This window comes from Cibotium barometz, chromosome 60 (genome assembly GCF_041138505.1).
Source record: "Cibotium barometz isolate CiBa-2024 chromosome 60, ASM4113850v1, whole genome shotgun sequence".
In the NCBI taxonomy this organism is placed as follows: Eukaryota; Viridiplantae; Streptophyta; class Polypodiopsida; order Cyatheales; family Cibotiaceae; genus Cibotium; species Cibotium barometz.
Window position 1 is genome coordinate 3,786,411 of NC_141105.1, and position 26,926 is coordinate 3,813,336.

General features: G+C 45.8%; 1 protein-coding gene across 1 annotated transcript in view; it reads left to right on the plus strand.

Moving 5' to 3' along the window:
- Nucleotides 1–3,428: 3,428 nt before the first annotated feature.
- The window catches only part of LOC147604886 (putative aspartyl aminopeptidase), an 83,312-nt gene continuing 59,814 nt past the window's right edge, over nt 3,429–26,926 (plus strand). Inside the window, exons 1-2 of the mRNA XM_086793787.1 lie at nt 3,429–3,917; nt 4,001–4,091. Coding sequence (XP_086649913.1) covers nt 3,516–3,917; nt 4,001–4,091 — 493 coding nt within the window. The 5' untranslated portion in view covers nt 3,429–3,515. The remainder of the gene's footprint in view (nt 3,918–4,000; nt 4,092–26,926) is intronic.

The following is a 26,926-nucleotide window of genomic DNA, read 5'->3' on the forward strand; positions in this document are numbered from 1 at the left end:
GGTTCTATCTGTACTTTCATCAATGAGGATTGAAAAAAATGGACTTTCACAAATTTCAGCATACAAGTCTTGTCTAGTACAATCTCTTAAAGCCATCAAGAACTCTCTTCCAGATATGGGATTGGTAACTTACATTGAGTGGGATATTTCTCCAATGCAATATCATTGCATGCACAAAAGTGTACCAGCTTCATACAAGTGATTATTCTAAACTGTTCAAAATGCACCATTGTGTCAATACCCCCATCTATTGGTCCTTTGCCACCAATAGCCTTTAGCTTTGCATGATAAATACTTGCAGCTCTCCTATGATCTGCAGATTTTGCATGCTCATTCAAGGCTGAAAGTTGAATGCACCCATTGTGAAAGTATTCACTCTTCCATCTTCTTCACACCAAGTGCATTTTATGCGGTCCTCATTACATGTAGACTTGCATAAATATGCCCAAGGATGTAGTAGAGTCCATTGAGTCCTCCACTTCCTTTTGGGTTTATTGGAAGAAGACTCTTGGGAAATCTCATTACAAGTTTTCGAGCTCCCACCACTACTCTCATGTCCTACATTGGCAATGGTCTGTCTTGACAAAAAAGAATCTATTGAAGGCTGTGACTTTTTCTTTTTGCCACGCCCTCTATGAGGCACTAGATTGGGACGGTCAACCATCACTGAAAATATAAGAATAAAATAAAAAAAGGAAGCCACATGAGAATAAAGAGAAGAGAGCATGTTGCATACCTTAACGGTTAAGCACGTTCATTTATACAAGGCCGTTATACTCCTTAACGGTTAAGCATGTTCATTTATACAAGGCAGTTATACTACTATAATAGGGGAACAACAAAATAACAACAAAAACAAGACACAAAAGAGAGACACCCAATAGCTGAAGATAGCTTAACAAAATGTTAAAATAATCAAAATAAGAATCCAACCTGGAAATAAATTGCAGCCAGCAGGTCCACGTCCTCCACACCAAGATCGGAAGTAGCTAGCTATGATCACAACTCACTAATCAAGATTCAAGAATCATAAAAGTAAGTTAAGAGAGAAAGACAGATAGAGAGCAATTTCATTTAATTGTACACAATCATACAATACAAAACCACCTCTACATATTATAACATTTGTCATAAGTAAACAATCCGTTGCTAGATCAAAATTACATCAACAACATGGCTATAAGTAAACAATCCATTTGTGTTGTACTATCCAAAGATGTAAAAATAAAAAACCAAAATGAGTAACCCCGAATTTCAGAGCACATCGATGCAACCTGATAGAACCAGACCAGATTTGTCACAAAAAAATGTGCTTTAAAGACTCCTTATAAAACTCATTAAAAAAACAGAGTAACCGAGTCATGACCATCAAAAAAGCAAGATACTCATCAGGGTTATGCCTAAAAAACTCTCGTAGCTTACATGTGTAGAAACTGTCAAATGGATTCAAGGAAATACAGATTCCCAAACATCATCAGAACCATATAAATCGATTCACTAGGATTCAAAGATTATAGAAACCTTCAATCGTATATTATAAAGAGTATAATCAAGCAATAGCTAGATACCTGAGACAAGTGCTGAGAGGCTGAGAGGATGAGCTCCCAATGGATGCTAGGACAAGTGACATGTTATCCAGTGAATCAACAATGCACATTGCAGACTAAGTGAGTATACTGTATAACTCACCCAAAGTGAAGCCATTTTTATAGTCGGAGCCACACATGCTAGCGGCCAACTATCACTGCCATGATGCCATCTTCATTGAAAGATATCTGAGAGGAGAATCGAGATTCGAGATTATTTGCAGAGTGGCCCCGTAGCAGTCTAGCAGATGCACAGCCGGCTAGCGGACCAGCGGTCATTTATAAAAGCAGAAATTAGAATCTCTCTCCCAGCCTGTGACCTGTCCTCCCGAGTCCAGGCGTCTCCCGACTCCCAAGTTGAGTCCCGAGTCCCTCACACTCACGACTCACGAGTCACACAGTCACACTGTTACCTGTACACACAGCTGGACAGAGAGCCTGAGAGAGGTGGCCGCCGGGCCGGAAGAGGAAACGAGAGTGCCAGCAAGTTGCAACCAAATCATGCAGAAAAGAAGGTGGAACTTGGAACAGACCAAATGCAGAGTTATCCTGATTCACTCCTGAATCTTGATAAATAAATCAAAATTTACAGAAAAAGCAAGTAGGGAAGAGAGAGAGAGAGGTCGAGACTCGATGTATACAACTTTACGAGAGCAGATGTTGGAGGATACGATTCACGAAGCATACGATGATCCATGCTCCCGACTCCCGTTCGGATGGGTGCGCAGTGCGCACTGCGGAATCCGGATCAAGGCCTTAGGCCGGGGCCGGACCGGATGACCCCCTCGGGCCTCGACTGGTTGCAACGAGGCTGGAGCCTGGAGCTGCAGCGGCCAGCCTGCGAGTCGCGACCGGCTAGGCTGGCTAGCCAAGGCCGGGAGGCCCAATACAGTGCTACTGTGCTACGTAGCAAAATGCTACTAGCTAGTAGTTAGAACTTAGACTAGACTGAGGTAGACTCTATTACAACTTAAACTCGCAGCTTGCATGCAGCATGCTGGCAGCTGCATCATGCATGGGTGAGTGAACTGTGAGTGACGGACGTCGGACGGTGAGTTGAGTCGGTGCAGCTGCCAGCGACGGTGCTCGTGAGACATTAATAGTATTTAATACCAACTTCAATTACCAAGTTACCTAATACCAACTTAAATAGCAAATTGCAAATTGCAATTATCGATTCGCCCAAATTTTGAAATTATATATATATATTATTAATATATATATATATATATATAAAATACACATTGCAGTGATTGCACATTGTGCAATGTGTATTTTATTTTATATATATACATATTAATATATATATATATATATTAATATATATATATATCAAAAAAAATGAAAAGCACTTTTTAAAAAATGACATGTCATTTGAAAGGCATTTGAAATTACTGTATTTCAGAGTGAAAAGTTAATTCTAAGCCATTGCATGTTTTTTGACATAGATTTTTTTAAAAAACCTTTTTTGACAGGCAAAATAGCCTTTAACAGGTAAAACACCCGTCAAATTTAGGCCCTGATCCAAAGTTAAAGATAGAAAAGGTTAGATTCCCGTCATCAAGCTTAGCAGGAGGGGATGTCACGTGCACACATGGAGTGCCATGATTATCCCTAAAGCTAACCTCATTTGGTAGCAATATTTTTCCAAAAAGTGGAAAACCTTTATCTAGAAATTTTGAAATTATTTATAATGGAAAATCTTGAAATTTGAAGGTTTTTGTTTTACAACTAGTCAAAATCTGGAGGTATTTGTACGTTCAAGTTTTAAATTCGAAGGTATTGCAAAATTTTAAAATGCTGCCAAAAATTACACTACAATACAAAAAAAACTTGGGACTCTGGTTCTCGACGTTATAACCTCATTGGGCACGAACGAAGATAGAGAAAACTTGGACGAGAGCCAGGTGAGGTGCTCGTTGCGTTTTTATGGGGTCTTCTATGCAGTACTCCGCTCAAGCGAGAGCGAGCCCTTGCATCATAGCCGCGAGACTCCTCTCCTCCTCAGCCTCAGCCTCAGCCTCGCACCATCTGGAAAGTTGCGCTTTTCCTTCTCCTCGGAAGTCTATCGCTCTGCGCTCCGAGGAATATCAGCTTCTCTTCGCACGGTGGCTTGCGAGCCGTTTTAGGAAAGTCTCTCAGAGGCATCTCGTAGCGTCAAATTTGAAACGCCCTGCTCGAATTCTTTTGTCAGCAATCTCTGAGAGCAGGTGCTGCGAAGGTAGCCGTAGTCCTTGGAACCTTTGTCATCGGTGGAGGCCTTCCCCGATCAGATCGGGCAAAGAATTGCGCACTGCTTCCGGAGACGAAGCACACCCACCATCGGCCGAGGTTGAAATCTCCTTCCTTTTAAGCTCACTCAAGACTTGGGAGGATGGAAGTCACGTGCTTACTGGGATGGTCTTCTCACGCAGGGCACTACACAAGCCGTGGAAGAAGGTGTCTCTATTGTTGAAGATCTACTACGGTTTCTCAACGAGTCGTGGACTCCCTTCCATGCAACAGGTGGTACGCTGCACATGCACAATGAAGGCATTTTTTCAATAGTTTAGGTCTAGTGACAACTTGGGTTGATGGAATGTGGCTATAGGAAACACTTATTTAAATCCAACAGCCACTGTATAAACGTTTTCATATATTTCAGGCGCCTTGGGGCATCTTCCATCTCTCGGATGTACATGCGCTCTAGCTTCCTATTCCCAAAGCGTTGTGGCCTTTTGGACTGCCCTCTTCTCATTTATGTGAATGCTTTGCACAACGGGAAACAAACTTTTCCTGTGCTTAGAGTCAAGGTATGTATATGACTACATGTATCGGTGAATTTCCTGGCCAATATTCCACTGATAACAAGCAACTAATGACTCCATTCTTGGCTTCTTACACACCAAACCACGTGCTGGTATTTAGGTAGGGCTAGGTGGTGGGACCTGTAGATTGGTTGTAAGGGACATAGTCAACGGTGTAGCTGATTGGCTGGTTGAGCGTCCGCCAGGAAAGATTTCTTCCAAGATGTGATTGTCTTCATCACTGGAATGTCACTTTCTCTTCCATGTCTTCTTGGACACAAGCATGGTGGACCGTGGTTGGTGATTGGATGGATTATGTAGGCTTCCCAACATTATGTTAGAGACGTGCAACATTTGAGACAGCCTCATTGCCTATGGGATTGCTTGGCAGCCATGCGTGTTTGGTGTTGGGTGGCTCAGCTCATCATGGCTCGTCACTATGACACAGTACACTAGCTCATCACTCGGGAGTCCATTGCTTGGGCTATAGGGACCACATGACTAGTTGATTACAAGAGGATGAGAGTTGTGGGCTATGACATTAGCTTCATCACTCGGGAGTCCATTGCTTGGGCTATAGGGACCACATGACTAGTTGATTACAAGAGGATGAGAGTTGTGGGGTTGCATTCAAGATAGAGCAGTCTGAACCCACCCTTGATAACCTTGGGGTTTGGCAGTCCCTTCTTGATCCATGATGAGTGGGATCTAGGGGATTTTGAAGAGGACTCTTTTGGTAGTTGTGAACACTTTGGCACACTTCCTTAATCACAGAGCTATGAACAAGTTGGAAGGAACGTAATCTTGTGTGCAACTTAGTGGGTGGCTGGGGGAATGCAAAGGTGCGTTCTGACCAATTTCCTGAGGCAGCCATGAGGTAGCCATCTTTACACTCTCTCTTAGTTCATGTACCTGGAAGTGTGGAGGTTGGTGCTAGGCTCACTATTGTGGGTTTGCCGATGGCATATGAGAGATGTGATGCAATGCTTGAACTCAGCCTCGTCTGTTATGTTCCATAGTTGTGTAAGTTTGGCATGAGGTGAGCATCATCACTGGGATCCATTGCTTGGGAATGGAGATCAAGTGAGGAGTTAGTATGAGGATAGCCATTTGCTTGCTATTTTGGTATAGCAGTCCTTATCTCCTCCATGAAGGGCCAAGGATGCATTGGAACTCTTCTTGTGTAATTGGGGCGGCTATGGGGTTTCTCAAAACACTTATCGTGGTAGACTTGTGCCTAATGTGCAATTGAATAACGAAGAAGATAGAGAACAAGGGAATAGAGAGACACATGCACAACACACAACTGTCTAAACTACTGTATATATATGTATGTACAAGAAAATGAGATACAAAAGTTCTCTCCAAGTACAAAATGATATTGAAAATGTAGATATATGGTCTTCAGCCCTATTGTTGCTAGTGCTCAGCCCAATGCCTTGCTGCAGATCTGACTGTGTGCTCTAGAAACCAGAAGATGAGATGATCAAATTAGGAACCAAATCCCTCTTTATATAGCAAAACCACTCCAAGTTGGGTTCAAGTCAGCCAACCCTTTTCCAAATGGTGTCCCATCTATAGGTGCCTTGCCTTGGCACTACTGGGCATCTATAGAACTACTAAATTGGCCTCAAATCAGCCCCAAACGCAGGTTTCCAAAGACAACCTGTTATGACTCTGTGAAAATGGGTGCAGCATAAGTGAGCATGGTGGTCGGTGAGCAAGATAAAAATTTCACGATTCATACTTGGGGGGCCGGACAAATGGTAACATGTGTGGACAACCCCAAGTGTGAAGGGGGACCAAGGGATAAATATTTTAACGTTTATAACCTTGGGTGGCCCCTAGGCATAAGTTTTAATAAACTTTATGGGCCCTAGGATAAGTATGGGGAGGGGGCTACTCCACTTTTAGAGAGTACACGCCTCCCTCTCTCTATTCTCTCTCTTGCTTTTGGAAAAGAAGGCTGGCGGGCAGTGCAAGTGAGAGGAGAGATTTTCTGAAAAAAAGAAGGCGCATAGAGACTAGACTGGTTGACTGCAGGCATGGAGTTTCTTGGAGAGTTTTCTGAAAACAAAACTCATAGAGTCAGGTTACAGGGCTGTTCTTCGTTTACTCTTGCCTTTGGATGGACTAAAGAAGGGCAGCGCTGTTCTGAAGACTGGAAAAACAGCTATAGGGTTTCACTCGTGTAGATTCTTTCCTCTCTCTGTCTGTTGACTGCATGCATACGCAGAGGTGCCTTTCATCTTGGAGAGACTGGCGGGCAGGGGCTGAATAGTGTTTGGACCTCCCCCTTTCTGTGGTGAACACCTGCGCAGATCTGTAGGAGGACAGGAGGTGGGCTGGACTGAGTGAAGAAGGGCTGCGCTACAGCCCTCATATATGCTTTTGGCAATAGAAGTCGGGCTGCAGAGGAGCTGCCTTTTTCGTGGAAAAAGAAGCAAGCAGTCTCCAGGTGGCGCATAGGGGCAGAACAGTAGATTGCTCTCCTTCTTGCAACAGGCCGGCACACAGAGGTTGGATTGTCACTCTCTCTCTTGTGCAAACAGACGGCTGAATATCTCTCTCTCTTTCCACTGGCTCACAACTATTTCAGAGTTGTTTCATCTAGCCCTTTGTGAGAGGAGGGATTTGGCAGTTTGAAGGGTGGAAACAGAGTAAGATTGTGGATTTGTTCTTTGGCTGAGTTAGAGGCTACGATCATGGAACAGCTAGATGCGTGCTCAAGGCTTCCCTATTGTATTGGCTTGGTTGATTAGAGGAGACTGCAGTGTGTTGCTTTTGTGGGACACAGATCTGTGTGTGTATCCTCTATGCTAAGAGGTCTTGAGGGTTGCCAGATTGGACATGCAGGTTTCTTTTCCTTGACTAGCTTCATAGTCACAAGGGACGGGGGACGGGGACGGGGACGGGACGGGGGACGGCCATAAGTAGGGAACGGGGACGGGGGAGGGAACGGCACTAAAAAAATACTTTTTTTTAAAAATTTTCTACTCTGCACTTATTCTACTTTGGAAGCACATCAAAATGAGCACAAATTTACACTAAAATGCTAAGATTTTGAGTCATATTAATAATTAAGTAGATACAAAATGAGTCTTGACTCAAGAGTCAGGACTCAGGAGCCTTAAGGAGGCAAAATACAAGGACGGACTCAAATGAGTCAATGACAAAAAAGTGCTGAAGACTAGAGGCTAGAGGCTAGAGCTAAGTAGTAAGGCCCATGAATCATGATCCATGAATGATCATCCACGTGAAGTGCTCGCCTCATGGTCATGGGTAGCTTGTGCGGCTGCCAAAGAAGCATCAAGCTCATCCTCAGTCTCATCCTCACTGGCATGCTGCTCCTGCACCTCATCCTCCTGTTGCTCTTCTTGTTGACTCATCTCCCACTCGGTGAAGGAATCTGCCTTCTTGGTTATGCTCTTGCAAAGCATTCGCAAGTTCGCGTTGACGAAGACAAGGTCATTGGCACGCTCTACCCCGAGTCGGTTCCTCTTCCTAGAGGCAATGTGGCTGTAGGTACTCCAAAGTTGCTCCAAGCAAGAGGAGCTGACGGCCTGGCTAAGTATGCGGATGGCAAGCTGCCGCAGCTCCGGTCCATCTGAACCAAAGTCCTCCCACCATAGAGCAGCACCAACTTTGGAGCGGTCAACCTGTGCATCATGACAGCCATAGGAGCCATGAAACGACCTGTACATCGAAAGCTGGTCCCTGATCTTGCGCCTAACCGATGCATCAGGCACAAGACGATCCAAGATGATCCTCCATCCAGCGCTCACCTCCCGGTCGCTCTCCTGCTTGTTGCCTTGGAATTCTGGGTCCACCACATAAGCTGCTGCATGCAATGGAGAGTAGTAGGAATTCCACCTTCCTAGACACAAGGCATGGATCTCCTCGTATCTGTCTTCGTCAGGCACGAAGTCTTTCAACTTCTCTATCATGCGATCCATGGCCTCGTAGACCTTGCCTATGCATGGCTGCATAGCGTCTACAATCCTCAACAGGTGGACTATGGGCCTCACCATAGCATCTGTGGTCTTCACACGCTCCCACCAAGAGGCGTCATCCGCCCGTAGCCTACACTCTTGGCCAGTGTTTGTATGGGACTCTTGCATGGCGACAAACTCGTCGCTAAGGAAAAGCCCCCTCAAAGCACCACTACAATCCTTCAACCGGCCCAACATGAGAAAGTTGTAGGCGATAACATGAGAAAGTTGTAGGCGAACCGGGTGTCGGAATATTTGAGAAGAGAGAGACAGGACCTCTTGTTGAACTCATGCCGAAGTCTTTGGTGGTTGAGGACAAAGGAGACCATGGTGTTGGCCTCCTCAATGAGCGGGCTGATCCATGGTAATGCCTCGATGTCCTTGAGGAGGTTGTTTAGGCAATGAGCCATACAAAAGGACACCGTGACATGTCCATACATACCTTGGAGAATAGCTCCCGCCGCCCTATTGGAAGGCTCCCCATCCGCAACAAAGCCCACTACATGCTCGGGGCCAACAATCTCCATGGTGGTAGCCCACTCCGCCGCAAGCACATCCGCGCTCTTCCCAGTGCCGGATGCATCATGAGATGAGATGAAGTACATCTCTCCACGGGAATATGCAACCATGCCGTGAATACTCCTCTTGCGGGTGTCACTCCATCCATCCACAATGAGGGAGACTCCGTTCCTCTCCCATTGCCGCTTTGTGTTGTCGGCCGCTTGCTCTACAATGCGCTTCTCCTTGTCGAGCAATGTAGTGCGCAAGCTCTCGGATGAGGGGGGCGTATAGGTTGAGCCATACTCCCCAATCTTCTTAACCATTACCTTGAAGTATTCCGACCTATTCAAGAAAGTAATTTACTAATGAGAAGGAGACTAGGATGATGAAAACATGAATGATGAATTGGCAATGATCGATTGCACTTACCTAGCCGCTTGAAAGGCAATGTGGTCGTGGAAGAAGAAGCGGGCCACCGCCATATCCACCTCCTCCTTCAACTTGGGGTTCCAATTCTCCCCAAGTGTAGATTGTCGCCGTGGGCCACGTAATGATTGAGAGGCCGTGGAGATGGAGGGTGCCGGTGTCGTGGATGGAGTAACATTCCGACTTGATGGCGAAGGTGATGGTGTGCATGATCCCGATCCACCACATGACTCCATGGTAGAGGCTTGAGTTCCTCTCCCCATCGTCGCGGGATCCACGGCCACTCGTGGTGTCCTTCTTGTCGCTTCGACCGCTTCGTAGACGCTAAGCTTGTCAAGAAGTTCCCGTCTCTTCTCGGGCGTGACATTCGTGCAAAACCTCACCTCATGCCCACTCTCATGCAAGAGGTGGGCTCGCACTTTGTTGGCGCCACCCGTTCGCCGGTACGGGCAAAGCTTGCATACCCATGGCCGAGAACCGCCTCCATGAACGGATGTGGTGTAGTTTACCTCCTCCCACCATGTCCATCCCGTTGTCCTTCTACGAGAAGCCCCGGTACGTGAGGAGGATGCCATGGTTGAAGATGGCTTGCCGCTTGACTCTTGAGCCTTGAGGAGTGAGAGAGAGAGAGAGAGATAGAGAGAGAGAGAGAGCCTTGAGGAATGAGAGAGAGAGAGAGAGAGAGAGAGAGAGAGAGAGAGAGAGAGAGAGAGCCTAGAGGCTTGGAAGTTGGAAGAGTCAAGACTCAAGAGGCTTGAGGGAGAGGTGAGAGCCTAGGCCCTAGAGCTTGGAACTTGGAAGTTGGAAGAGACTCGAGAGAAGATTCAAGAAGCTTGAGCAATGAGCAATGAACTTGTGTGTGGCAGCTTGTAGCCTTGTAGAGGTGGGCTCTTATATAGATAGGCAAGAGAGAGAGAGGGCCAAGGCCCAACAGCCATAAACGGCTAGTAGAGCCCAAGCCCAATAGCCATAAACGGCTACAGTGGCAGGCACGCGGCAGGCAGGCGCAACGGCCAGAAACGGGCGCAGGCGACGCAGGCGCAACGGCTATCTGCCGTCCCCGTACAGGCCGTCCCCGACAGCCGTCCCCCGTCCCTGCTCCGTCCCCGGCGCCGTCCCCGGTTTGAAACGCCCGTCAGGGGACGTCCGTCCGTCCCCGTCCGTCCCCGTCCCTGCGCCGTCCCGTGTCAGCGTCCCCGCGTTCCTAGGCACCGTCCCCGCCGTCCCCTGTGACTATGACTAGCTTTGTTGGACTCAGTTAAGTTTTTCCATTGAATTTGAATAAAGAAATACCGAAAGGGGCGCCAAGCTTTGGGGCCAACAGGTGTCGTTCTCCTTCTTGTTTTGGAGCACTGTAGCTCTTGTTTATTTGATTAATTGTCTGGACTACAATTGGATTGGGTGACTGCAGTCTACCACACTTTGGTTTCTACTAGAGGCCGGTTTCAAGGTTCTGTTGTCGGGACCTATCATCCACTTTCTTAAGGGGGTGAGCTCGTGGTTGTTTGGAGGAAAGCCATTGCTGAAAATTTCAGCAAGATGTTAGACTCTGAAGATGACTATGTTTTTGATGATGAGGAAGAGCAAGAGACCACTCCTGAGAGAAATGAATATGAGGATGTACTTGCAGGAGAACAGGCTGCAGAAGATGCACGATATGAGGATGTAACGTAGCCAGAAGACATGCCAAGTAAAGAGGAAGATGATGCCCAGTTTAAAGCTCGTTTGGCAGTGGCAGTGGATGTGTTTATGCAGCTCACACAAAGTGAGAAGTTTACTGAATTTATGAGAGCCCCTTCTGAGCCTAAGAAGAAGAAGAAGAAAGAGCGTTCTAGGAACCCACCTCAGGGGGCAATAGTGGTGCATTCCCACAGGATCCTGCTTTTGGACCGTTTCCTAACTTGCAGAACACTTATGGTGCAAACCCACAGAGTTCCTTTTTCGGATAGCCACCTATTCTGCACCAGTCTATGCACCCAGGCTATTTTGGCGGTGGTTCCGTGTTCCAATCTATGACTGGGGGTTACCCTCAAGGAGGCATGGGAATGCAAGGGAGTTTTGGAGCTAATTTTCAGCATGTTATGCAAGGTAATTTGTATGGTGGTATGCAGTCCGGAATGCAAGGAAATATGTATGGGGGCATGCAGTCTGGAATGCAAGGAAACATGTATGGGGGCATGCAGCCCAGTATGCATAGTGGTATGTTTGGAAACATGGGGGGATCAGCAGGAATGCATGGTATGCCAGGTGTGGGAACTGGCAATGTTGACCCTATGATGGGCATGAATGCAGGGGGTAGCAATCTTGTGAGGCCACTTCTTTACGATAATCGGACGCCTATGGGTAAGGCGAAGGATTATAAGGAAGGGGGAGCTATAGTGGGGCCAAAGACAAGCTCAAGGCACTTACCTTTTTACAGCAGTTTGACGCTGCTTTCTTTGGTGGAAATTACACGGAATCCTCGAAAAAGTGGGAAAAGCCGGGGGTGATGTTTTGTTGGGTATGCCATGGTGCCATAGAGTACATGTGGTGCTGGATACGTATAATAGGAAGATTATTTTGACTCATAGAGGAAAAGAACATATTTTGGATGTAAAGCTTAAAGGGGAATCCGTTCTTATTGTATCGGCTTTGGCCATTTCATCAGTAATGAAAAAGCATCTTTTCGCGTACTTGGTTTTTGTAAAGGATGCAAAAGATGATGAGTCTAAATCTAATTTGTCTATGTTAGATAAAGACATGACTGATTTCGTACGTGAGTACCAGGATTGTTTTTCTGAGTCATTGCCAGGAGAACTTCCTTCGGAAAGGCCAGAAGATCATACTATTGATCTTATTCCGGGGAGTATCCCACCAAATAGACCGCTGTACCTTGTTAGTGTAGCCCAACAAGAGGAAATTATGAGCCAGGTACAGGAGTTGTTGAAAAAGGGGTTGATTCAGCCTAGCTCATCACCCTTTTGCTCACCTGTGCTCTTAGTGCAAAAGAAAGATGGTTCTTGGCACATGTGTATAGATTACAGGGCGCTAAACAAGAACACCATCAAGAATCGATTCCCTATTCCGAGGATCGATGACATATTGGACCGCTTAGAGGGCTCCATAGTCTTTAGTCGGATAGACTTGAAAAGCGGGTATCATCAGATACGCATTAGACTCGAGGATGTGCATAAGACAGCATTTCGGACCACTTTTGGGCTATATGAGTTCTTGGTCATGCCCTTTGGTTTAACAAATTCTCCTGCCACATTTAACAGGACGATGGTCAGGATTTTCCGGCCTCATAGAGCGTTTGTGGGCACATTCTTTGATGATATGATTGTGCATTCACGCACAGAGGAGGAGCGTAGGAAGCATTTGGCCATTGTGTTTGAAGAACTCCGGAAGCATAGATTGGTCATTAATGGCAAGAAGAGTGAGTTCTTCGTGGAAGAGATACACTTCTTAGGGCATATCGTGTCTAAAGATGGAGTTCGTATGGATCCTTCGAAAGTGGAATCAATTCTCAATTGGCCATATTTGAGGACCGTGCATGATGTACGTAGCTTTTTGGGATTGTGTTCCTATTATAGGCGGTACATATGGTATTTTACTGAGATTGCTTCGCCCCTTCATGCTTTAACCAAGAAGGGAACTTCGTTTCGATGAGCTGATCAGGAAATTGCAGCCTTTAAAAGGCTTAAAGAAAAGCTTACTTCGGATCCCGTATTGGTATTATCAGATCTCCGAAAGGCTTTTGTTGTCGAGTGTGATGCATGTGGAAACAGCATTGGGGCAGTTCTCATGCAGGAAGGGCATGTGATAGCCTATGAGAGTCGTATATTGCAGAATGTCGAGAAGCATTTACAGGTTTATGAGAAAGAGATGTTGGTTGTAATTCATGCTCTTTCTACATGGAAACACTATTTGCTTGGGGCTGATTTCACTGTGCAGAAAGATCATCAGACTTTGCGTTATTTCCTCACGCAAACTAAACTTTCTGAGAAGCATATGAGATGGGCCAACTTTTTGTCTATGTTCCACTTTCAGATTGTACATGTGGAAGGCAAAAAGAATGTTGTGGCAGATGCTTTGTCACGCAAGCCACAGGTCTCAGCAGTTTCACTTGCTTATCATCATGAGCTTGATGAGATGAAAGAGCAGTATGCCCAGGATGAGGATTTCGGAAGGGTCTATGATCAAATGTCTGAGGGTCAGTGGCATGATCATTATACTCTGAGAGATGGCTTTTTGTCGATGCCATGGTAAATGCAGTTATTGGCCGACCTTGAGAAGAGATGTTGATGCTTTTGTTAGGCAATGCATCGTATGTCAGAAGGTGAAGTATGACCGTCAGAAGACACCAGGGTTACTTCAGCCTTTACCTATTCCAGATAGACCATGGGAGAGCATTGCCATGGATTTTATATTTGATCTTCTGAGGACACAAACGGGGAATAATGGCATTTGGACTATCATATGCAGGTTCAGTAAGCTGGCTCATTTCATTCCCGTGCGTAAGAAGATCAAAGTTGATCACATGGTGAAGTTGTTCATGGCGAACATCTTCAAGTATCATGGCATGCCTTCGTCTATCATCAGTGACCGTGATCCACGAATGACGAGTTTATTTTGGAGAGGATTGTTTGACAACATGGGTACAACTCTCAAGTTTTCATCATCGTTTCATCCACAGACAGATGGGCAGTCGGAAGAGGCTAATTCCACAGTGTTAGATCTTCTGAAGTGTTATATGTCAGAGCACAAGCAAGAATGGGAAAAGTATCTTCCTTTGTGGAGTTCGCTTATAACAATATCATCCATACCTTGACGGGCAAGGCGCCTTGAAATTGTGGAAGGAGGGAAGAAGGTACCACCCATTTTACACACAAAGGATAAGATCTTTGAGGCTGACTAGTATGTGGAGAACATGGCTGAAGCTTATAGGAGAGTTAAGTTGGCACTCCAAAAAACTCAGCAAAAGCAAAAGAAAGCAGCAAACCGTCACAGACGTGCATTAGAGTTTGCATTGGGTGATTGGGTTCTTTTGTGATCTGAGAAAGCTAGGCTCAAAAAGATGAAGGGAAAAGAGCGCTTATTCATTAAGTTGAGCATGCGCTATTATAGACCTTTTCAGGTATTGGAAAAGATTGGTGAGGTGGCCTATCGTTTGAAGCTACCAGATCACTAGAGGATTCACAATGCATTTCATGTGAGTCTACTTAGACCTTTCCGTGGGGATGTCCTGAGGATGTATCAGATGAGGCTCAACCGGAAGTTGAGGAATTTGATGAGGGTCTTATTCCAGAGCAGATACTGGCACATAAGGAAAGAAAGGTACGAGGTAAAGTTTCCCACCTCTATCTTGTGAAGTTCATGAACTATTCACTGATGGATGCGAAGTGGATGGAGGAAGGTGACTTAGCAGATTCACCTCAGGTATTGCAGCTTTATCTTGATGCCTTTGAGTTGGAGCCGACTCTTGCTACGGCTCATTCAGGTTCAGCAGAGCATGGGTCTGGAGCATAGCCTGATGCTCAAGAGGGGGGTATCACCTCCGCTCCCTTGATACAGACAGGCTCAGATGACATCTAGAGGTCGCTTGGTGCAGCTTTTGTCTCACCCGAAGGTACCGACAGCTGACAGTACATCTGCTTATGGGACTTCTATGATTTATGTGTACTAGTCATATTGGATGTTGTGGTTGTGTATGGTTCAGAGTGGTATATACAACTTGGACTATTACTACACCATTAGTTTGCAGTGAATGTTGTTACATATGCGTGGCTTAGAGAGATTGGGACGGTGATCTTGCCATATTGTACATTTCACTTTGGATGTCTTGCTGTATCACCAGATTGCAATCGAGGACGCTTGCCATTTTTCAAGAGGGGGGTATGTCATGACCCTGTGAAAATGGGTGCAGCATAAGTGTGAGCATGGTGGTCGGTGAGCAAGATAAAAATTTCACGATTCAAACTTGGGGGGCCGGACAAATGGTAACATGTGTGGACAACCTCAAGTGTGAAGGGGGACCAAGGGATAAATATTTTAAGGTTTATAACCTTGGGTGGCCCCTAGGCATAAGTTTTAATAAACTTTATGGGCCCTAGGATAAGTATGGGGACGGGGCTACTCCACTTTTAGAGAGTACACGCCTCCCTCTCTCTATTCTCTCTCTTGCTTTTGGAAAAGAAGGCTGGCGGGCAGCGCAAGTGAGGAGAGATTTTCTGAAAAAAAGAAGGCGCATACAGACTGGCTGGCTGTAGGGGTGGAGTTTCTTGGAGAGTTTTCTGAAAACAAAATGCATACAGTCAGGTTACAGGGCTGTTCTTCGTTTACTCTTGCCTTTGGATGGACTGAAGAAGGGCAGTGCTGTTCTGAAGACTGGAAAAACAGCTATAGGGTTTCACTCGTGGAGCTTCTTTCCTCTCTCTGTCTGTTGACTGCATGCATACGCAAAGGTGCCTTTCATCTTGGAGAGACTAGCGGCGGGCAGGGGCTGAATAGTGTTTGGACCTCCCCCTTTCTGTGGTGAACACCTGTGCAGATCTGCAGGAGGACACGAGGTGGGCTGGACTGAGTGAAGAAGGGCTGCGCTACAGCCCTCATATACGCTTTTGGCAATAGAAGTTGGGCTACAGAGGAGCTGTCTTTTTTGTGGAAAAGGAAGCTAGCAGTCTCCAGGTGGCGCCCAGGGGCAGAACAATAGATTGCTCTCCTCCTTGCAACAGGCCGGCGCACAGAGGTTGGATTGTCACTTTCTCTTGTGCAAACAGACGGCTGAATCTCTCTCTCTCTTTCCACTGGCTCACAACTGTTTTAGAGTTGTTTCATCTGGCCCTTTGTGAGAGGAGGGGTTTGGCAGTTCGAAGGGTGGGAACAGAGTAAGATTGTGGATTTGTTCTTTGGCTGAGTTTGAGGCAACGATCATGGAACAGCTAGATGCGTGCTCAAGGCTTCCCTATTGTATTGGCTTGGTTGATTAGAGGAGACCGCAGTGTGTTGCTTTTGTGGGACAGATTTGTGTGTGTATCTTCTATGCTAAGAGGTCTTGAGGGTTGCCAGATTGGACATGGAGGTTTCTTTTCCTTGACTGGCTTTGTTGGACTCAGTTAAGTTTTTCCATTGAATTTGAATAAAGAAATACCGAAAGGGGCACCAAGCTTTGGGGCCAACAGGTGTCATTCTCCTTCTTGTTTTCGAGCACTGTAGCTCTTGTTTATTTGATTAATTGTCTGGACTACAATTGGATTGGGTGACTGCCAGTCTACCGCACTTTGGTTTCTACCAGAGGCCAGTTCCACAACCTACTTAAGTTGTCCACCACTATCAACTTGCAGGTGTGTGATTGTTTCATGCAGCAGGTTGACCGTCATAACGTACAACAAAGCCTTCTTTAAACCTGTGAGTTTATTTTACTTTAAGAGAGAAGAGTAGAGAGAGAGAGAAGATGAGAGTTGACACCATATTGGCACTAAAGCCCCCCCCCCCCCCCACACACACACACAAGGAAGAGCATTTGCTTGTATTTCTTTGGAGAAGTTTGTACAATGATAATGAATGATGACTGAGGATTGCCCAATGCAAGGGTGAGGAAGCCCGAATGCAGGCTGAACCATATGCTGTCCAAGATACTTTGAATATCTCTTCAATGACTACTTTGCAAGCCCAGAATTGCTGAGGGATGCACATACGCTAGCTGAATGCTGAAGAAGATCTTCACTGAGGCCTTGGGGACTATAGCACAATGAAGTAGAAGCCGGAGGCTCTAGGCAGACATTTGAGCTCTTGAGACTTGAATGCTTGAAGATTGAAATGATGATTGATGATTTATGCAAGGTCTGAGCCCATTTTTATATAGGGACACTACCTGCTGGTCGGTTTGCTTCAGAGGCTGTTGGCCCGTTTTGGACAAGAGAAAATGCCATAAAATAGCACTAAATGTTGTGTTTTCACATGTGTGTGTCCAAACTACTGCCTAACTGTCTACTGGCCCTATATAGGCTGCCAACTGGGTGCTTGATGGGCTGATGGTGTTTTAGACTTCTTTATGGGCTGGCCTAAGGCTGGCCCATGCTACATGCTTATGCTATCAAAGGTTTTGATGCAATACCTATTGCTAGGTTGACTTCTACATGCTCCTACATGAATGTATTTGCTGAAATCTCCAAGTGCGTAAGAGGACTCACATGTAGACGACTGACTGTAAACTGGCCTCGGTCCTTCAGACAAAACCAAAGGGTGGTGCAAAAACGAACTTGCACACAAAACACTTCAACACCAGCAAGCAAGGCTGTACCAAACATGTGTCCATCCCTGCACCTTATGCCTGCATGTGATCTATCTCCTGGAGAACCATAAACATGTTACCTACAACGTGTTTCCACGTGAAACCCTTAGGCCTGTTTCCCTTTGAAACCTTTGCTTGTTTCCCTTTGAAACCTTTGCCTGTTTCCATACAGAACCATTCAACAACAGTGCCAACAACGGCATACATCTAGTTACCTGTTCCCTCATGAAACATCTGGAAACATAGAGATGTCCATAACTGTAGGTCCCTCTGTTCCTTTCCGGCAGGAAGAAAACAATCTACTCCATGAGCATGCAGCCATGCGAGCTTGCATCACTCTCATGCCAAGGAACACATTCAATTGACCTGTACTTGCAGCCGGAAACCCAAGCACGTAGCTGAATTTGCTGCCAAACAAAAACAGCCCATAAAAAGTCCCTGGAATCCACTCTCCAAGCTGCCAAACCCCTCCTCCCAAAAGAGAGAGAGAGAGAAAGAAAAACACATGGGCAAGGTTGCTGTCCAACCCGAGGCTCCTTGCTGTCCAGCCCTGCCTCAAAGAGAAAACATGCTCAATCCAGCCCCGCCTCCTAGCAAGAGAGAGAGAGACATTCGTGGGTGGGCCTGTTGAGCTGTGCGCTGCCCTGCAGTCTGCCCGCCTGTGCTCCCTGCTGACCAGCCATCAAGAGAAAGCACCCAAGTCTCAGCGTACCACCCTACCCGCCAGCCAAAAGCAACACAGTCTGCTGCTCCAACCAGCTTGCCAGCCTTTTTGCAAGGAGAGAGAAGGAGGCATGCTGTTCAGCCCTATGCGCCGCCTGCCATGTCATCTGCTTGCCCCTCTCCAAGTGAGAGAGAGAAAGAGAAAAGCCCAAGCGCGTGTGCAGCTTTAGCCAGCCCTCCTAATAGAGAAAAAGCACATGCCGGAAGATGCAGCTGGTGCCTCCCAAAAAGCATGAGAGAGAAAAAGTGGCGTGTCTCCCAAAAGTGGAGTAGCCTCCCAAATTAGCTTTTGGGCCACCAAAGGTTATAAAACCTTTTAAATTAAATTCTCTTTGTCCCCTTCACACTTGGGGTTGTCCACATATGGGTTTCCTTTTTTTTAAACTCCAAACTGATGCCATTCACACTGTCCACAATGTCCTCGTGCACACCTGCATACTGTCCAGAGAAAAAAACAGGGTCGTAACACTGACCTATGAAACCGGCCTCTGGTAGAAACCAAAGGGCGGTGGACTAGCAGTCACCCTTCCACTTGTAGTCTAGATATGAAAACAAAATAGATTGGAGCTAGAGTGCCCAAATTTGAAAACAAAGCGATACCTGTTGGCCCCAAAGCTTGGCGCCCCTTGCGGTATTTCTTTATTCAATTTCAAAAGTATGAAAGGCTGAGTACAACAAAATCAGCCAAGAGAATACACCTGTATGTCCCATCTGACAGCCCACAATACCTCTTAGCACAGAGGATTCACACACACAGATCTGTGTATCAAAGCAACACTCTGTGCCTCCCTCTGATCAGCCAAGACCATTTAGCGGGGCAGCCATGAGCATACATCTGGCATATCTCATGCACATGATTCAACTTCTTAGCACAAACATACATTCACTGTTCAATCTCTGTCTCCACCATTTTCAATCTGCCATACCCCTCCTCTCACAAGGGGCCAGATAGCTCAAATCTGCAACAAACATTAAGGCAATAGAAAGAGAGATAGATGAACAAATTCAGAGCTTACCAAAATCAGCTCGTGGATCTGCACCGGAGGAAGTGGTTGTACCAGTCTGTACTTGCACACTTGTTTCAACAACTCTGCTTCACACGTGTGGATGTACCTGTCTGTACCTTCCTCTTTGCATCCACCTCAGTGCTGTACCTGACTGTACAGACTTGAAAACTGCACTGTACCAGTCCGTACTTGTCACGTGTCACTGTACTTGCATGCGCCCCTTGCAGCCAGTTCCTGTACACGACTGTATCTGCTCAGACAGTTCAGCGCCGCCTGTACCAGATCTGTCCAGCACCGCCAACAGCTGTACTGTCTAGCGCAGCTGTACCTGAACTGTCCGTACACTGTACCTGCAGTGGCACAATACTATACCTGCAGTTGTACTTGTCTGCACAGCCTGTACCAACAACTGCAGCCGCCTGCAACAGCCGCCGCCCACTCTCACAGTGCAGAATTCTGTGAGCGCAGCGTGTACCTGCAGTCGTACAGTTGTACCTGCAGTCGTACAGATGTGTACGGGTGCTGTACGGCCTGTTCTAGCACACAGAAATCAGTAGCAAACTTCTGCAGCAGCAGCAGCTCACTTGTTTTCCCTCCTCCTTTTCCACACTTCCCCACAGCACGTATGCTCCACGTTTCTCCAAAAAGAAGAGAGAGAGAAGAGAGAGAGGCATACACTCCAAAAGTGGAGTTGCCTCCTCCCCATATTAATCCTAGGGCCCCAACTTTAATAAATATTAAAGTTCCCTAGGGGCCACTAAGGCCTAGGGGAAACCATTCATTAAACATTAAAATATTAATGTTCTAGTTCCCCCTTTCACACCTAGGGATGACCACACATCATTAACTCTGTTCGGGCACCCCCCCATGTGAATCATTCAATATTTGGACTCAGCAACCACCATGCCCACACTTGTGCTGTTCCATTTTCATAGGGCCATGACATACCCCCCTCTTGAAAAATGGCAAGCGTCCTCGATTGCATTCTGGCGATACAACAAAATATCCAAAGTGAAATATACAATAGGGCAAGATCAGCGTCCCAATCTCTCTAAGCCATGCACATGTATCACATTCACTGCAAACCAATGGCGTAGTAATAGTCCAAGTTGTACACCATTGTGAACCATACACAACAACAAAATCCCATGTGACTAGTACACATATATCGTAGAAGTCCCATAAACAGATGTACTGTCAGCCTCAGTACCTTCGGGTGAGATAAAAACTGCACCAAGTGACCTCTAGATGTCATCTGAGCCTGTCTGTATCAAGGGAGTGGAGGTGCTACCCCCCCTCTTGAGCATCTGGTAATGCTCCAGACCCATGCTCTGCTGAACCTGAATGAGCCACAACAAGAGTCGGCTCTAACTCAAAGGCATCGAGATAAAGCTGCAAAACCTGAGGTGAATCTGTTAAGTCACCTTCCTCCATCCACTTCGCATCCATCGGTGAATAGTTCTGGAACTTCACAAGATAGCGACGGGAAACTTTGCCTCGTACCTTTCTTTCCTTATGTGCCAGTATCTGCTCTGGAATAAGAACCTCATCAAGTTCCTCAACTTCCGGCTGAGCCTCATCTAATACATCCTCAGGCATATCCCCACGGAAAGGTCTAAGGAGACTCACGTAAAAAGCATTGTGAATCCTCCAGTGATTTGGTAGCTTCAAACGATAGGCTACCTCACCAATCTTTTCCAATACCTGAAAAGGCCCATAATAACGCATGCTCAACTTAGGGAATAAGCGCTCTTTACCCTTCATCTTCTTGAGTCTAGCCTTTTCAAAGTGCAAAAGAACCCAATCACCCAATGCAAACTCTAAAGCACGTCTGTGACGGTCTGCGGCTTTCTTTTGCTTCTGCTAAGTTTTCTGGAGTGCCAACTTAACTCTCCGATAAGCTTCATCCATACTCTCCACATACTGATCAGCCTCAAAGATCTTATCCTTTGTATGCAAAATGGGTGGTACCTTCTTCCCTCCTTCCACAATCTCAAAAGGCGCCTTGCCTGTCGAGGTATGAACAGTGTTGTTATATGCAAACTCCACCAAAGGAAGATACTTTTCCCATTGTTGCTTGTGCTCTGACACATAACACTTAAGAAGATCTAACACTGTAGAGTTGGCCTCTTCTGTAACGGGAGGCGGACGCGTGTATTGGAATTGTATAAATGTGAACAAGATTCTGAGCACTTAACACTTGAGCATTACAACCACAAAGCTGAAAATGACAGTACACCACATAAAGGGGCCGATGATAGGCTGACCCCCCCCCTTTAGGTTATATTACCAAAAGAGTCTGCAAAGTACAAGATTACGGCTGCGTGGGGATTCACCACCAGCCTGCACCTGATTCTTCCAAATACATCATGAATGAATACATTTCAAACAAGAGAATCTGTAGGTACATCCGTCCTACACACAGGTACATCCGCCCTGCACAAGCCTCTTCACAGGTACATCCGCCCTGCACAAGAGTATCACAATCCTCACAGGTACTCCGCCCTGCACAAGATATAAATGGATCTTTAGGCCCTGTTTCCACGCGAGAAACTGATCTAGAAACCTGTGTTCTCCGCGAGCAAGTGTCCCCAATGCTTGCCCTAAGCACCTGTTACACCAGGAATCCTTGAGATGCATCCATGCTCACATATTCCATTGCTGTCCGGCCTGTTTTGTGCAATAACCAGTCCAAAACAGCAACTTTCTATCGCGAGAAATCCACTTGTAAAGGGTCCTACAGCCCTGTGGAGGTCCCTAGAGCTGTCCTGTACTATCCAAGTTGACTTTGGACACCTGTAACCAGCGCAAAACTCGCAATAACCAGAAATTGCAGGTCTGAAATTTACCAACCAGCCCTTTAGAAGAGTGTGGGGATTGTTGTCCAAGCTTTTGAGAGTCCTGGAAGCAAGCAACCAGCCCTGTAGCAACTCCCAAAGCTCCAACCAGCTCTCCAATGTGTTGAATAATGAATAAAACAGCCCAGAAGGCCTCTTGAGGGAGGCGCCTTTTTCCAGTGCCACCTAAGGGGCCTGGTGGGTACACATACTGGCTGACAAGTGTCCCCATAAGGTGTCCAGGTAGGTGTCCATCCCATAGTGCTCCATTTGTCCTGTTTGTATAAGTTTAGGTCCAACCAAATGGGAAATGGCCATAAGCTGTCCGGACTTCATTAATTTTGGTCCAACCAAATGCGAACGCATTATAAGTTGTCCGGTCACTTATTAATGAGTGTGGACCTGCAAACCAATAAACTTTAGTAGTAAATGAAATAAGCTGTAAATTGAGTGTGGACACACTTACCACCTGCAAAACCCATAAGCCCACAGTTTTAGGCCCAAGCAGGAGTGCACACACGTGTCCACAAGGTGCCCGGGCGTCCCCGGTCCCTCGGACTTCACAAGCCAAAATAACAAGCATTGTCCAGGCAGCAAGACAATGTCACACAAAGTAAAATAAAGTTATGGCATGCATCATTTATGCATTGTGCACATGTAAACTTGGAGAACCACCTATCATCATTCTTGTACTTGAAAATATTCCGCCTGCCATCATAACACACCATGTGTGCATGGCCGGAATCCACACGGGCACCGCCTGAAAGTCCACAAATGTCCTGCCATGTCCTTGGACTCATATGCATCCACTCATATGATCCATACACATGCCCAGGTATAATACATACATGCATCCGCATGTTTCTAGGCCTGACACGTATCCGCATGTCCCTAGAATATAGGGGTTTGTGACACCCCCCCGGCTTCTAATCAATTGACCGCAACTGAAAAGCCTCCAGATAGGCCTTCAAAAGATCTGGGTAATCCTCGAAGTAGGCCTCATCCATCCATTTCGCATCCAAAGCTGAATAATTCTTGAACTTCACAAGGTACCTACGAACAAGTTTGCCTCCCGCAAGCTTTCGTTCCTTGTGAAAAACAATCTGTTCAGGTTGAAGAATCTCTTTCAGCTCATCCACCTCGGGTGGGTCTTCCAAAACCGGCTCAAACGGTGTTGGTCCCACATAAGGCCTCAATAGGCTCACATGAAAAGCATTATGCATGTTCCAATGATCTGGGAGTACAAGCCGAAATGCAACATCATTGATATTCTCCAAGATCTGAAAAGGTCCATAGTACCTGTTGGAAAGTTTAGGGTACTTTACCTCTTTCCCTGGCCTCTTCCGAAGGCGTGCCTTTTCAAATTTCAGCAAGACCCAATCACCTTGTTTGAATTGTACATCCCTTCTATGCTTATCAGCTGCCTTTTTATTCTTGGTTTGAGACCTCTCTATGGCTGTCCGTACCTGTGCAAATGCAGTATCCAAGTCTCTGACATACTCATCTGCTGCAAAAATCTCATCCTTTGTACGAAGGATGGGTGGTAGTACCACCTTGCCATAGATAATCTCAAAGGGCGCCCTGCTCGTAGAAGTATGTACCGTATTGTTGTAGGCAAACTCCACAAGTGGTAAATACTTCTCCCAATCCGATTTGCGGTCGGATACATAAGATTTCAGCAAGTCGAGGACGGCTGAATTTGCTATTTCACTTTGCCCATCTGTCTGTGGTGGATGGTAAGCTGATGAGAAGTTCAGCTTTGTACCCATATTGTCAAACAATGCGCGCCAAAATAAGCTTGTGGTTCTAGGATCTCTATCCCCCACAATAGATTTAGGCATGCCATGGTGTTTGAATATCTGTGCCAAAAACATCCTAGCCATATGATCTGGCTTTATTGTCTTGCGTACGGGAATGAAATGTGCCTGCTTGCTAAACCTATCAATAATGGTCCAAATAGCATCATTTCCCTGTGGCGTCCTTGGCAAATCCATAATGAAATCCATAGCAATGCTTTCCCATGGTTCATTTGGTATAGGCAAAGGCTGAAGCAATCCAGGTGCTTTATGTCTGTCAAACTTGACCTTTTGACATACCATACATTCACGTACATATGCTTCAATATCCTTGCGAATATGTGGCCAAAAGAAATACCTCTCCAAAGCTTGTGCTGTGGCCAAAATGCCTCTATGACCTGCATATGGAGGAGCATGACACTCATCCATAACCTTATGGCGAAGGTTCTTTACCACACACATACGATTTTGCATCATGAGATATCCATCTCTTATGATATAAGATGGGACAGCAATACCCTCTTGCAAATCAGCCCATACATGTGCAAAATCCTCATCCAGATGATAAGTATTACGCATATCCGATAAGTCCTCATGGTATGCAACTGTAATAGCATGAACCTGTGGTCGTCTAGATAAGGCATCCGCCACCACATTCTTTTTCCCTGGAGTGTGTAAAATCTGAAAATGAAACATTGAGAGGAAATTTGCCCATCTCATATGCTTCTCTGAGAGCTTACTTTGAGTCAAAAAGTATCTCAAACTTTGATGATCAGTTTTGACCATAAAATCAGCCCCTAAAAGATAGTGTTTCCAAATAGTAAGGGCATGAATTACAGCCAACAACTCCTTCTCATAAACCTGTAAAAGTGAAGCTCTGCATGTTGCAAGCGTCTGCTCTCATAGGCAATGGCATGTCCTTCTTGGTTCAAAACAGCCCCTATGCAGTCCCCACATGCATCACATTCCACCACAAAAGGTTTGTGCAAATCCGGAATAATGAGTACCGGTCCCGAGATGATTGCACTCTTCAACTTTTGAAAGGCATCTCTCTCTTCTTGTGTCCATTTAAAGATTGCTTTCTTCTTGGTTAAGTCATGTAATGGAGCGGCAATGAAAGCAAAATGCTTGACGAACCTCCTGTAGTAAGCACATAAACCAAGGAAGCTCCTCACTTCATGGACTGATTTCAGCTCTGGCCATTCTTGCATGGCTTGTATCTTTGCGGGATCCATGTGCACACCATCCTTTGATACAATGTGACCAAGATAGTGAATCTCTGGGAGGAAGAATTCACTCTTTTTTGCATTTATGTAGAGCTGATTTTCCTTAAGCTCTTTAAACACAATAGCCAGGTGCTCACGATGTTGGGCTTCATTCTTTGAGAATACAATAATGTCATCAAAGAATATACCCGTGAACTTTCTATGCTTTCCGAATACCCTGTCCATCATCCTGTTGAAGGTAGCGGGTGCATTTGTAAGGCCAAAAGGCACCACCAAAAACTCATAAAGACCAAAGGCTGTCCTGAATGCAGTCTTGTGTACATCTTGAGGTGCCACTCTCACTTGATGATACGCACTCTTGAGGTCTATTCGGCTGAAACATGCCGAACCTTCAAGCTTGTCCAAGATGTCATCAATGCGCGGAATGGGAAACCGATTCTTGATGGTTATCTTATTGAGGGCACGGTAATCAACACACATCCTGTAAGTACCATCCTTCTTTTGAACAAGAGGTACCGGCGAGCAATATGGCGAGGAACTAGGCCGAATCAAACCCTTTTCCACCTGTGCCATAATCTCTTCTTGTTGACTAGCACTCACCCTGTATGGTGGCCTATTAGGTGGAGAGCTACCGGGAATTAGATCTATGCAATGATCTTCCGGCCTCTCTGGTGGCAACCTTGCTGGCAAAGCATTCGCAAAACAATCTTTGAACTCATTCAAAAAGTTAAGCTTGTCTTGATCTAATGTACTAACATCAACACTAGAATGTTCAATGGTATCACGTACAAAAACCAAGTAAGAACAAGCTGATTTCTTTATTGCCTTATTAATTTGTACATGGCTTACAAGAGGTATGGTACTTCCAGTAGTACCAGCATCTATAGAGAGCTCACGGCCTCTATGTACAAAGCTGATTTTCTTCTCTTTGTAAGCCTTAATAGGCTCTAAACGGTGATGCCAGGGCATCCCCAACAAAACATCACAACCTGTAAGAGGAGCCACTAAAAAGCTCTCATGGTCGAGGTAGTCCTGTATATGTACACGGAGCTTACCAATGACCGGAGTTACATCAACCTGTTTGCCCTCAAAGGCGGCATTTGCATTCATTTGCATTCCCATGTCATCCACATTGAGACCTATGGCGGCAGCCATTTGTACGGATATAAAGTTATCTGTGGAGGCATCATCAAAAAGAAACAAAGCGGGCTGATCCTTTAATTTGCCCCAAGCCTTGCATATGACTCTACTCTTGGGCTCATGCCTTGTATTACCCTGCACATCGGGTACAACATTCACAAGAGGCTTTTCCACATTAGGCTCAGCATTCTTAGGATTCTGTGGGCATTTAGGATATATATGATCTTTACTGCCACACTTAAAGCATTTTCCAGCCTTCCTGTACTCTTCCAATTGCTGTTTTGAGAGCCCAAAATTGTGGCGTTTACCCCCCGGCTTCTTTTCGGAGTTATCCTTTGCATCTCGGCCATCTTTGGGAGCATTCTTAGGTGGCTGTCCACCCTTTTTCTGATCATAACCAGCCCTGAATTTGCTCTTGTTTTGACCTGCAAATGGCTTATTTGAGGGTGCTTTTATGTGCAAGTTCTCCGCAATCATGGCTGAGTGTATAAGCTCTTGTATGGTCTTATTTGGGTACACTCCCAAGCTTTGTTGGATAATGTGATGGAGCCCCGATTCAAACTTTCTCTTCTTCTCGTCCTCTCCAATCTTCATGAAGGGAGTAACCTTGAGAAGGACTTTCCAAAACTTTGCT